Raw genomic sequence first — 13,481 nt, forward strand, 5'->3', positions numbered from 1 at the left:
TGAATTAAGTGTGATCTCTAGGCACTGTTAAGAAAACATTGCATAAAAACATCAAGGGGCCGGTCTGGCTGCAGGATTAAGCTTTAGAAAAAGAGTCCTGGCTGCTATTGTGTTGAAACACCTTGGTGCCACCCTGCAGATGATGCAGTTGCTGAGGAAAACTAGACTTAGCCTATATGTAGTGTTGTTTTTGGACAGACGGTCCCTGGAGGCCCACAGAGCTGCATGTTCATCCAGAGAACAGGTAAATGCAAATCTAAAGGAAAAAAAAAAAACACTCAGGGCACTGAGGTATGCGTGCATAGGCGCCCTTGGCTGAAGGCTGGGTTTCACCACGACTTCGCCTGGAGCGCAAAAAGGGGGGAAAACAGTAGAGCCAATGGGAAGGCAGCTTCCAGCCCAGCTCTCTATAACTCTGTGTCACAGAGGCTGAGCGGTTCCACAACCAAGTTTCTGCAGCTGGGAGAGTTTCAGTGGACTACAGGCTCTCCAAAGCCGTGCGTTCAAAGAGCGCGCACACGCCAATTCTTTACTGCGAGTTTGCTTTACGCACTCCACGACGAAATAATCCGCCAGTGGACTTTTCTCTACTCTGGAGGGCTGCTTTCACCATGAGCGCCGGGCAGACGTATGAGAAGAAGATTGCGTGCATTTTGACCGATCTACCAGGATCTATGAGTTGCCACCCGAACTCCAAGGACTCCCCTACTCTGCCCGAGTCTTCAGTGACGGACATGGGCTACTACAGCGGACAGACAGCCCACGGCCAACACGAATATTATCAGAGTCAAGCGTACGGACAACCCATGAACTCTTACCATCATCAGTTTAATCTGAACGGAATGGGAGCCGCCGGAGCGTACGCCACCAAATCTGAATACTCCTACACAAATAGCTACAGACAGTACGGACATTACAACAGAGATCACCTGCAGGCCTCACCTCCGAGCTCAGGTAAATGTTGAAATAATCACCCCGGTTATTTTACAGTGTTTACGTCCAGTGTGCGTGGGGTAGTGTTTTAAAAGAGCCCTGGTTGAATAGGAAAACACTCGCCATACTGTATCGTCGGCTGTTTTGTGCTTTTTTATGATATATATTCATGTTTATTTTGTGCGTTTTCTTGTGATCTTTTCCTTTAGTTTTTTTGGGGAAACCTCTCTGCTAGAAATGGAGACAATAAATACACATTGTGACATGGCTCATGCTTTCTGTACGTGTCTCCATACGTTTTACCTCACAAGGCCGGTGTAATATTCGGTCTCCCATATGATTTACTGTGCATTTGTAGGTTTAAAAAAAAAAAGGAAAAGAAAAGGAAAAACACTTGCTCAGTGGTTGATCTGCCGGCTGCTGTTCATGTCGTGCGTTAACAGACTGTTTGAGAATGAGCCAGCCATTAACATCTGGCCATAAAACAATGATGGTTTGAATAAAGCTAATAATATTCACCCCATCAATTTTAATATGTCAGCACTGGCCTGCCAAAATTGGAAATTCAACAAATTAAAATGATCCTGTCTAAACGATCTAGTTTTTTTTCTTTTCCCCCCTTTTTTTGTGACATTTGTGTTTTTTGTTGCCATATTTTAGTTTTCAACTTTGAAGCAATTTTGTGCCATAATGACATGAAAAAATATTTATAAATATAAAATAGTCACACGTAGTTTTACGCAGGCAGAATTTCCATATAATATCATAACTGCATGCTGTCGTGTTGGTCCCACTTTTTTATCTCATCATGCTCAATGTTTCACACTTTATGACTGCTCAAAGTTTTCCCTTAAAGTTCTGTTTTACTGAAGTATTTTATTGTGGTTTTTAGTGAAAGAAGAGCCAGAGCCCGAGGTCCGCATGGTTAATGGAAAACCGAAAAAGATCCGCAAGCCGAGGACGATCTACTCCAGCTACCAGCTCGCAGCGCTGCAGAGGCGCTTCCAGAAGGCGCAGTACCTCGCTCTGCCCGAGAGAGCGGAGCTGGCTGCTCAGCTTGGCCTCACTCAGACGCAGGTAAGCTTCCTGACCCGGTGTAACACCTCATATTTTCTGTTTAATCATTACCATTAAAATCACGAGAGCCGGGGGTTCTCCATATGGCCAATAATTTGCTCTGTAATTATCCATCGGTGCGTAATTACGCACAGCAGCCATTGGATTTGTGTGCCTCTCTGTTTGATAAACCTTATTTAGGTACAAGTTAAACAAATAACTGCTCTGTTTTCTCTCAGTAAAATATTACAAACGGTGCTTTTGTTTAGTTTACATGCAAGGCAACATTTATGAGACGTTATACATATTATTATGCATATTTTTATGGCACTGTATCTTTGAATTCTCTGTTGCATTACAGTTAATGTTCACACTTATTCTTCCAGGTCAAGATCTGGTTCCAAAACCGGAGGTCCAAGTTCAAGAAACTGTACAAAAACGGCGAGGTTCCCCTGGAGCACAGTCCTAACGCCAGCGACTCCATGGCCTGCAATTCCCCGCCTTCCCCCGCAGTGTGGGAGAACAGCACCCCTCAGAACACCCCGATCAGCAGGCCTCAGGGCCCGCAGCCCACGCACAGCTCGTCGCCGCCATACCTGGAGGATTATAACAACCATTGGTACCAGCAGGGATCACACCTACAGCACCCGGGCACCGTGCACCACCCAGTCCCGCAGCAAAGCGTGGGAGCTGTTTATTAGCAATGACTCAAGAGCAGATTTATCCCCTCAGTTTTTTTTTCTTCAAACGAGGTCTCTCCACAAAGACTCTGCGGAGCAAAGGTCGAGCGGGACCGGGAGCAGACCTGAAGTGAAACATTGCTTTTGGTTTCTGGATGACCAAGAACGTTTCAGAACTGGGTTTCCATTCACAAAGCACATAAGGGATTTCTGATCACTTGTAGCAGCATATTTAACGGACATCTGGCGTGGTTTTTTTTAAATTATTTATCGCTTCTGTTGTATTTCCCTAACTTCTTTTGTAAATGAATATGCAAAGTTGTTTTTTTTTTTTTTTTTAAAAACAAGTAACCTTACCACAAACCGAATATTGACAAAACTGTGCAGTTGATCCACGCTACATTCAAATCAGGCATGTGGGTTTGTAGAGAGCGCGTCAGAAAAACTCAGGTCATATTTATATGGATTTGTACAAACCGTCGAAGGCTGTAAATATGTGTTTATATGCAGAACCACTATGATCATATTTGTTTGAAACGGAACGACTGCACTGTGGTGCTTCCAACCCCATTTTCATATTCATGTAATTAGTTCACTTATTGCCTTCCTGTCAATTGAATAAAGGTGTTACTTGCATGTTGTGTGTCTAGCCCCTTTATGAACAGGCCTTCTTTGGGACGCAGGACAAAGGTGTAGATAATTAAATGTTGGGCCTATAAGGTCAAAATGTCCTCGCTACGAGTCGGTTTCACCTGTGTGAACATTTGTTATGACACAAATAAATTATTTTAGATCACTCACCTTGAATCTAGATAACTTTACTTTTATTTAACAGATTTATTCAGAATCTTGAAGCTGCGACTCCACAAAAACAGTTACAGACTTCTTAAATGCTCATAATGAACATGTAGTTATAACCAACTCATCTTTTGGTCTAAATAATAACTCTTCCGTTTGACAGAATAACATTCTGTGTCTGTGCCATGTCACACTGGGCAGAGGATTCTTGTGGAAGTGGCAGCGTGTCCATTACATGCACTAGTAATTTTGAACTGACTTTTGTCCAGATATCTAACTGTTTTGTCCTTGCAAGATATTTGGTTAATCGCGTGATCTACAATGTAATTTATTACACTGACTCAGACAGTTAGAGGACCATAATGGTGAATTGACTGATTCACCATTATTGAGCTGCGTGCAAAGCACTGCAGCAGGAGGCGACACACAAGCAGACATGTTGGAGTCACTCGGTTTTATTACTATTCTGTTGCCAGATAACAAGTGAGAATTCACTTCGTTGCTCACCGAGAGAGAGAGAGAGAGAGAGAGAGAGAGAGAGAGAGAGCGTGGGTGGTGGGTGGTGAAAGCAAGTCTGATGCCCAGGGGGATCTCAGGCGCGCGCGCACACGCGCAGCAGGGTGGATAGAGAAGCTACTAAATGGTGAAGGTTTAAAAAAAACATTTGATTTTCACTTTACAGAATGGATTTCATTCTATTGCGTTTGGTGAGACAGCGCTCCTGAAGAATGACCCAACACTGCTGATAAACAGGATTTTTACACCCGAGCTCAGTGGCCATTCATGTGATGACGCGCTTTAACCCAAAGTTTAAGGAGATGTCCCACAATTTATGGTTCTACATACACGCTTGTATTGAAAACGGACATCCAGGGTGATCAAACAGCCTACTGGGAGCGGTTAGGCACATGTGAAACCAGGGAAATTGAGCACAGTGATATTAATTAACTAATAGAAGCATGAAAACTACTCCGATGATGAGACAGTCAGACAAACACTACTTCACTTACTGCGTCTTCGCCACTGATAACTCACACCAGTGGACAAGAACGTTTCCCACAGAAACCATTCATTATTAAATATGCTGCACAAACAATTACACGATGAGGAAACCGCTAATGGCGATCTTATCCACATGGACCACCAAGACGCCATTCTGCACTGAGACAAAATGCACCCACGTATCCGGTGAAATAACGTTTCCTACCGCCCCAAGTGACAGGGATGGTTTAGGACTCTAGGTGTTACTGTAGGAAACTATTACATGATATAAAAAAAATTGTGTCACAACAATCATGTTAGAAGACTGCAGCGTCAAATGTGGATTAAAAAATATTCATCTTAAGCCTCACAGTGTTCCCTGAATTTTATTTTTCTTAAAGTGGATAATTTCCCTTGTTTATGGATTTACATGCATCAAGACAAAATATATTGGAATAAGGGAATGTCACTTTATTAATGTTTTAATAATGTTTATTCAACGTAGTACTGGACAGAGATTTGTTCACATTAGAATCAAATATAATTATCACATCCTTTTGGTAGAAGTACCTACATGCATTTACATACTATATCATGAAAAACATGTATTTCTATAATTACAGAATTCCTTTGTGTGACTATCTTTTTCATGCTTATTTGTCTAGAGCCTGCCTTGAGCTATTTTACTTTATTATTATTATTCTATGTACAAACCTACATGGCAGCACTGGAAAGGTTGACATGTTTTAGGGACGTCAAGGCATCATTTTACAATCCATATAAATAAATACGAACTAATATTAATTTTTTTCATCTGTCATTTGAAATTGTTATTACATTTATATTAATGATTCCAATAATGTGAGATTTACACTGAAAAAACCTTTGGACCAAAGTCAAATTGATTTTTTTTCTCTCTTTGTCACAATAACCATAAAGGTTTTTAGTTCACGTCTTGGTTTCTTTGACACCTGTGACATTTTGTTTATTTTAAATAGAACTGTACATGTTTTCTTCTATAATTCACACACTTTCTTACAATGTTTTGCCACAAAAAAACACCTCTGAATTCAACACCAGTTGTCTATGGCATCACTCATCATTTCAGTGCACTGTGCTGATTTGACAAAAGCAACATGATTACTATTGCCTTTTAATATCAATGAAATATCATCAAGAGTACATGTGACCTCCCCTCAGTGCTTCCCTCAGCATGTGTGGCCCTTGGCTGCGGTTGTCAGGGGAAACATTTGTGCTGAAGACAAACGTGTGTTCACTACAGGCTGCACTTGTGTGTGTGGGCTGTCAGACATGTCCATATATGTCATCTCCAAACATTAACAAGTTTAAGTAGCCATGGAGGTGAACTGTTGAACTTGAATGTGATCCTGCATGGCACAACATCACAGCACCGTAAATAGAGCCGCTGCCCGGGCCTCTAAAGCCCCTCTCCACCCCCTCTCCTCAACTGCAGCAGTCAACAGTGCAGTGTCGGCACTTGTCTCTGGGGTGCAGCGATATGGGTTGAGATGGAGGTCGGGAATTGAAGCGCATCCATGGAAAGACTTCCAGCAGCTGTCCAACACTTAGTCCTTAGGCCTGGGCCGAGCCTCAGCTGCATTAGGATCACTCACTCTCTCCATTTTGCTGTAAACTGGGATGAAATGACGGGAGAATGGCATCCTTGGCAGCTGTGGACTCGTGAACCCTGGCTGACCTCAGGCCAGGGCCGGACCAGGCTGTGTGCTGATGCTTCACAGCCGCTCCTCACATCCTGATAAAAACTTCCCTGTGGTGAGGGCTCTGTGCTCACCTTGACCTGCAAGATGAAAACGTTGCTTCCGGTCATGAGAATCAATGAAAAACAGGCATTAAAGCCTGTAAATGCTGCTAAAGAATAGAAAACAAAGACAATAAGTTGTATTTTCTGGTTTTTTATACATTTTGTGTGTGTCTGGCATGTCTAAATCTAGTGTTTTGAATCTGCATGTGTGTGTGTGTGTGTGTGTGTGTGTGCTCATGCCTTTCTGCCTGCCAAACTGTATTCCATCCTTTAATCCCCCCACAGTGTGTGTGCATCATGCCCTAAACTAAGACAAGCCTTCTTTCAGATGAAACCAAATCATGCATTCATTCTCTCTAACAGGGAAGCTGCTCACAATTACACGAGATGTCAGATCACTCAAGTTAATAACAATAATCACCCCAGAGACCTGCTTTGCCATTCATCCATTCAAAGTGACTGGGATTTAATAACAAGCTATTTTCCCTCTTACTGCTATGCTGCAATTAAAACCCATCAGACACCTTGTATCTAATAGCTTGGGCCATCCACAGCACGGATACAGTCAGACTTGCCTTTATCATCACCCTTCAACCCATCTCCCTGCCTTCTGTCCCCTCCTCTTGGCTTGTCTATTACACGAGGAGCCTTTTCACTTTCCCTTCAATCTGCCTGCATGATAATTGGCCTCCATTTGAAAGGTCCTACTCTGTCTGTCCAACTCCACAAGCCATTATTCTAATCTGGAGATGTGAAATTGCCTATAATTTTCCCTGATGTCCTGTCACTTGGTTGAGCAATTCTCGCATCTTCTTTCCCAGGGCCCGCATGTTTAACAAGGCACATAATCATCGGGAATGAGGGAAAGGGCACGAGGGTGTATGTATATATAAAGAAGGAGATGTTAATGTAACACAATGCTTGTCGTTATGTGAGAAAATCAGCTCAGAGGAGTGAAAACACAGGACTGTGATGTGGCTTTGTTCTTCAGAGAAACATCACTGCAGGCTTTAGACCTCCCGAACAAGGCTGCACTCCTCTGACTAAGGTAAGACAGGGCTGTATGTGGCCTGTATGACTGAGTGCTTTGCTGGGGTGGTGATCATAGCAGCTCCAATGTAGTTAGGAGGCGGTATGTTATTTCTGAATACAATAACATGTGTGAGTATCCAGAGAGGCTTACTATAATTAAACAGTTTTTATCTTAAACTTACAGAAAAATTCAGTGAGAAATGTGCATAATTAAAGCTCAGTTAATTCATTTTATTAATTTATTAAAACTATCCTTTTGCATGCATTGTGCTAAAGAGCCTCTGCTGAAGCTTGAGGTGTGAAAACACGGAGAAGATACGTGTCATGACCCTTTAAAATGACATCACACACGAGGAGCAACACCTGCAACAGAAATATTTTGTATTTTGATGGATGTAATTCCCAGGCATACCAGTAATATCTGGAGAAAATGTCTCCACAAAAACTGATTGTATGATTGGTTGGTTATTTTTCTAATCCCCCTGTGTGTGTGACATCAGACAAATTGTGTCTAATGTTTGCCAGACAGCCGAGGCAGCAGGGTGACGAATGAAAAAGATAAAAAAGAAGTCACTTGATGTTTCTTTAACGCACCATTCGGCTTCATTAATCAGAGCTTAACCCCTTCATTTAATTCATACCATCAGGCCAGATTGCTGCAGGGTTTGCAAAGATATAAATAACCAATTCTCCGTGTTTAGACAGTGTTAGCGCCAGAATGTGCAAATCAGTGTAAACGACTATAAATCAGGCGCAGTTTATTAGAGGAAAGGCATTGTCATTTGTCATTCCATCATGACAACGGCGAGTTTCTTTTGCAATCGAGACGAGAGTGGAGGAAAATATCTTTAAAATGCTGGCGTGCACGTCCTGTCTCTTCTCCTCACGGTACGCGTCCCTTTCTGGTGGAAAAAACAGAGGGATGTTGCCTCGAACGTTCCTCAGATCTTCTTTAAAAACTGAAGAAAAAAGGGTTTTTCTTCGACGAATAAAAGTGAGCATATTTTAGAGAAAGCAGAAAATGTAACCCAGATATTCAAACTCGGTTATTCTAAAAATTCAAATAGTCTTCCTGTTGCAATGCTGATTTTCACATTTATTTAGATTTGAAAGGTATGTGTCACCATGGCCAGTTTGTCTGTGCGTAAAAGTTACACTGAACACAACCACCGTGCGTAAAGATGCCACCCCGCATCCCTTCAGTTCGCCATGCTGGAAACATTTTTTTTCCTTTAAGGATGGAAAATTCTGGTGGCTGTAATTTAAAGTAATTGGGCTAAATCATTATTCATTTTACAATTAAGATTAACGGCGAATAAGATGAAAGCCTGAGGATCCAATATTTTATTTTCTAAAGGAATCAATCCCCGCGCGTTTTGAGAAAACATGACAGTGGAAATCCATGCAAATGTGCAGGTCTTCGTCCATCGCAGCGCAGAAGTGCTGCTGTTATGGTCTTGTGTTGTTGTTGGACAACAGACAGCTGGTATCCCAGATACAGACCAGTGAGGCCTTTACAAACCTTTGCTAATAAGCAAAGTTGCCACAGTTGCCATTAATGTACACATCTCTAAGCAGTGTGATGAATATAATCACACGTTCACCTATTTGCTTTCAAAAAATCCACAGTTAAACGGCAAACGAAACTTCACACAAGAAATTAATCATAATAACGTCAATTCAACAGCTATTTATTTGCATTTTGCTCATTTGCATTCGTTGGATCGTGCGGCTGAAACTCTTTTCTAATAAAGCAGACCCACGCACACAATTGAGTTTTTAAAAAAAATCCCTTTATCCAGAGTTTCTGGTTAAACTGCACACTAGAAGTCCACGTTTCACTGAGTTGCACCAGAAGTTGCAGTGACATTGTAACAAATATAAAAAATATATTTTCAAGGCCTGGTCTGATTTTTGTTGCAGTTAGAATTAAATTGAAAACGCACACGAAATACACGTAAATTGTGTTAAACACACTTTTAAACACGTTTAAGCAGTTCTGAGAAGAGGCCTTGGAGAAAAGTTCAGTGTAATCTGAAGTGCGCCTCACATACAGGCCCCGAGCACCTGGCCTGCTCGGCACCAAAAGCAATCCACTCACATCATCTGAGGCCTGGGCATCGCGTCCTGATGGTTTGGATACCAGTGACCAAAAGTGTTCATGTAATTGTTTGGGTGCATTGGGGCTCCTTTGTTCGCCATGGAGACCTCCCAAAGCTGGGGCAACCCGGGCGAGCAGGGGGAGATGGAGCTGGTGCTGTGGAGATGTTCTCCCTCTGATCCGCTGCCATGCTTCATGATCTTTTTATACTTGGAGCGCTTATTCTGAAACCATATTTTCACCTAAAAGGGGAAAATGCACATAATTGTCACTGCGGTTAACAATCAGCAGGAATATAAAGGACATAATACTGCGAGGGGCTTTTTATTAGCACATTTCCCCCAATTAAAGTCAATACACTTTTCAGAATTGGCCTGAAGTGAACATTTGGGAACAATAAAAGGGAAAACTCAGCTTTTCTGTGTTGTTTTTGTAAATCCCAGGCGTACTACTGGCCCATTGTTAGCCATTCAGCCGTACCGTTGGGTGGCACTTGTAATCCATTAAAACTGAGCTCTCTGATTGTTCGCCGTTTTATGATTCCAGTGGTGCATGACGGCAACAAGCCGAGACCAAAAATATTGTGAAGTAAAAACAGCCCAAAGAGCGCTGTGGTAGGTCACTGACATTTCTGCTGATTCCATATAATACGGCTATTTATACACGAGAACAATGCTGTGAATATTCATAAATTGCATCAAAAGGCCCAGTGAATCACCCTATAAACATCTAAGCAACAGCGGCACGAGAGGCACCAAACAACTGGGGGATGGAAGTTGAGGGATTAGGGGAAAAAAACGAGCAGGAGGCCGCTCGGATAATGACAGATGATTCATCTGTTTATCTGTTATTTTGAAACTGCAAACTCGTCGTTTTCTTGATGAAAGTGGAGAGAGAACAAAAGGGAGAGAGAGAGAGAGAGAGAGGACACCAGGAGACCTCATTTGTGTCCCATTTCAGAATGATACATGACAGCTCCACGTGCACCTGTTTGTCTCCAAAATATGTTTAAAGATGCACGTGAAATTATTCCCATGTATACTGCCCGTTTCAATATTTCACACTTTTACGCAGACGCACTATAATGACAAGCTTTTGCGTTATTGAGCTCTTGCATATGCAAAAAAAAAAAAAAAGAAAAATAAACCAAGTAACTAAAAGAATAAATTCAATTTAACCTTAGTGACTGGTTTAATTTCCTAAGGAGTTTATTATAATAAGCTATTCCAAAACAGCTGACAATCCCTAATTCTGCAGATCTGCAACGTTTTGAGTTTTTTTTCTCTCTTTATAATTTTGTAACTGGGGTCATGCTTAATTCACGAAGAGCACTTCAATGACCAGGGCTAACGCAGGAAATGCAGGCACCAAATTAAGTATAGTAAATAAGGCATGCATTAAAGGATCGAGTTACAAATCACATGAGTTTGGTTTTTCCTTTCATCTCCAGAAGCGCCGTGATCCTTAATAATACAGCAGAGAGGAGGTTTCCTACGTTTCCCCCTTTCTCTCACCAACATTTGCTTAAAAATTGGATAAATTCAAGACTTTAAAATATAAAATATCAGCTAAATGGTTTTATGTAATAAGCCACTAAATGATGAATATTACAGGCCTGATATTTCAGGATCGAAGGTTTTGCTGACAAGCAAATATATCAGGCACACCTTTTCTTTATTATCTTAATAAATAACAAGCTCATAAAGTGAGTTCTATCCCGAGGCCCACCTGAGTCTGGGTGAGGCCCAGTTTGGCCGCCAGGTCGGCGCGCTCCGGTAGAGCCAGGTACTGGGTCTGCTGGAAGCGCTGGTGCAGAGCCTGCAGCTGCAGGCTGGAGTAGATAGTCCGAGGCTTCCGGATTTTCTTCCCCTTGCCATTTAGACGAAGGTCCCTGCTCTCAGTCACCGTGGACTTCTCGCGATCTTATGGATTGAACAGAGAACAAACATTTTGATGAAATAAAGAAGAGTTTTGATTTATAACTTTTCTCTTGGCCAACATTTGAGCAGATTTTTCCCAGATCTCCTGGAATAACACATCTAACCACCTCAGACAATGGAAGGTTCAGTTTTAAAGATATGAGTACAGGAAATATAGTGTCATATAACTGACAAGTCCTTCACTGCATGCTGTAAACATAAAGGTGACACGGCCTGTTTTTAACTGTCATATTATGGCCCATGGCCATAAATGGTCTGCTTATAGTTTGGGTAAATGAAGTCGTCTGTACCTTAGGAGTAATGTTTTAGTGAGGGATTCACTTGGCACTGACAACAACCGGATCATTATGTTACCTTAACACTTGGACATGAAAGCATGCAAGAGGAATCACTTTTAAAGAGGGAAACAGGAGAACTCCAAGAAGAGATGAAAGGATGAAAGCGCTCTTTTCTGGAATCGTTTTGTTAATGTGCACCAACAGCGAGGCTAAAAAACGAGTTCCTGAGGTAGGCCAAGGCAACATGGGCCATAATTGGACTTTCCCACAGAAAATTATGGTCAATAAAATTAATGGCACCATCTGCCTTCATTATATAACATGAGTGGTAAAGAGGGAGCATCCCTGAGAAGAGGTGGGTGCATGCTGGGCCTTGTTTGGACATTTGGGATTGAGTCAGAACATACCTGCTGACGTCTCTTCCTTAAATAAACTTTCAACACAGGACTATATGTGTGTGTATATATATATATATATATATATATATATATATATATATATATATATATATATATATATGACAGTTAAATGAATATTTTTGTTAAGTTACTAAACCGTCAAGTTAGCTGTTTTTCTCGTGAGGCAAATATCATCATTATCATGGAAATTGACGCCTGATGCGTAATTGCGCATAAAAAATGATGGCAAATCAGAATGTTATGGCCATTAATGATACAACTATTCAGTCCAGCTCGGTTTGACTTTCTCACATACCTGTCTGCTCTAATCTGCTGTGGGCCAGACTGCTGCTGTTGCTGTGATTGCTGTGCTGGTAGGACATGTAAGCAGACGGGGGATGAGCGTTCACCGCGCCGGGGTAGGCGTAGCCCAAAGAGCGCCCATAGGACGCGCTGCCGGGAAAAGGACTTTCGTGCTGAGAATGCCCAGCAGCGTGCAGCGCTCCATGAACAGGGTAAATGTGAGAGAGTCCGGGGGAGTGCTGCTGGTGTGCCGGATGTCCGTGGCCAAACTCTAGAAAGGCCGATTTGGAGGGATCTGAGGCATTCAGACTGTCAGGCATGAAACCCATAGACATCATTAGCTAATACGAGAGTCCATAAACCCGTCGCTCTGAAGAGGGTTTCATGAGTTCTGTCGGGCAACGAGGAAAACCTGGAACAAATCCACAGTCAAGTCCAAAGCTTTGCTGGTGAAAAAAAGTTTTCGGCTGTGATAAGTTACAGTGTGCATGTTCACGGCTGTTTAGGAAGCAAAAAATCGTATAAAAGCGAAAGGGATCCTTCTTTACATCATTGGAGGAGCTGACATGGTTCTTCAAACACCTCCTGCCTGCGGAGCCTCAAACATACTGCCTTCCATCTGTGAGCCCTCTGATTGGTCCTCAGCAGCCAGCTGTCACTGGAGCTCCACCATTACCTTCATTAACATATGATAGCCCACAGGATGCCGCTCTGCAGCCAGCAGACGCCTCCTTCCATAAATTCAGAAATAACCTGTCATGTGGAGAAAATGGGACTTTTTAAAACTTTATCTGTATCTTAGAATACAGCGGGTCATTTATACCATCAAAGAAAATGTGTTAAAACGCAGACTTCATATTTTACTGAAAACATACCTGCTGTTGGATATTTAATGATTCATGGTGCGTTTAGCTAGAAAGAAAATATTTTATTTTCCAGAGTAAAATCTTTGTTTTATTGTGACAATTTAGTTCAAGAGAGAATGTTCGATAATTATCTTTTATGGATGTGATCTAAAGGGAATTGGTATGTTTATTGGCCAATGCAGGAGCATATATGATGTAAATAAGAGTTACACCTATTAGCCTTATTAGCCTTAGTCTGGTGTTAATAACTCAAATAAAATGAGATTTGGCATTGTTTCGTTTATAAACTTAATGTGGGTAATTGTCGCCAAAAATAAAGTTTAAATTTCCGT

The 13,481-nt window shown here is 41.8% G+C and overlaps 2 protein-coding genes across 2 annotated transcripts; one reads left to right on the forward strand and one right to left on the reverse strand.

Moving 5' to 3' along the window:
• The first annotated feature begins 433 nt into the window (after positions 1-433).
• On the forward strand, positions 434-2,998 carry dlx3b (distal-less homeobox 3b). Its single transcript, XM_070851884.1, has 3 exons — positions 434-954; positions 1,826-2,010; positions 2,376-2,998. Exons 1-3 carry the CDS (start codon positions 612-614, stop codon positions 2,688-2,690), a joined length of 843 nt encoding a protein of 280 aa, XP_070707985.1. The 5' UTR covers positions 434-611; the 3' UTR covers positions 2,691-2,998.
• A 6,362-nt stretch (positions 2,999-9,360) lies between these two features.
• On the reverse strand, positions 9,361-12,621 carry dlx4b (distal-less homeobox 4b). Its single transcript, XM_070852138.1, has 3 exons — positions 12,297-12,621; positions 11,093-11,286; positions 9,361-9,606 (listed from the first exon to the last, which is right to left on the reverse strand). The coding sequence occupies exons 1-3, from the start codon at positions 12,619-12,621 to the stop codon at positions 9,361-9,363; spliced, it is 765 nt and encodes a 254-aa protein (XP_070708239.1).
• Positions 12,622-13,481: the final 860 nt, after the last annotated feature.

Source organism: Pempheris klunzingeri, chromosome 20, assembly GCF_042242105.1.
Source record: "Pempheris klunzingeri isolate RE-2024b chromosome 20, fPemKlu1.hap1, whole genome shotgun sequence".
Lineage (NCBI taxonomy): Eukaryota > Metazoa > Chordata > Actinopteri > Acropomatiformes > Pempheridae > Pempheris > Pempheris klunzingeri.

Coding starts and splice junctions, on each gene's coding strand:
- dlx3b (XM_070851884.1), top strand. CDS start 612: ATGAGCGCCGGGCAGACGTATGAGAAGAAGATTGCGTGCATTTTGACC. Junction 955..1,825: donor GGCCTCACCTCCGAGCTCAG/GTAAATGTTGAA, acceptor TGTGGTTTTTAG/TGAAAGAAGAGCCAGAGCCC. Junction 2,011..2,375: donor TTGGCCTCACTCAGACGCAG/GTAAGCTTCCTG, acceptor TTATTCTTCCAG/GTCAAGATCTGGTTCCAAAA.
- dlx4b (XM_070852138.1), bottom strand. CDS start 12,621: ATGATGTCTATGGGTTTCATGCCTGACAGTCTGAATGCCTCAGATCCC. Junction 11,287..12,296: donor CAGCAGATTAGAGCAGACAG/GTATGTGAGAAA, acceptor TCAATCCATAAG/ATCGCGAGAAGTCCACGGTG. Junction 9,607..11,092: donor TGGGCCTCACCCAGACTCAG/GTGGGCCTCGGG, acceptor TTCCCCTTTTAG/GTGAAAATATGGTTTCAGAA.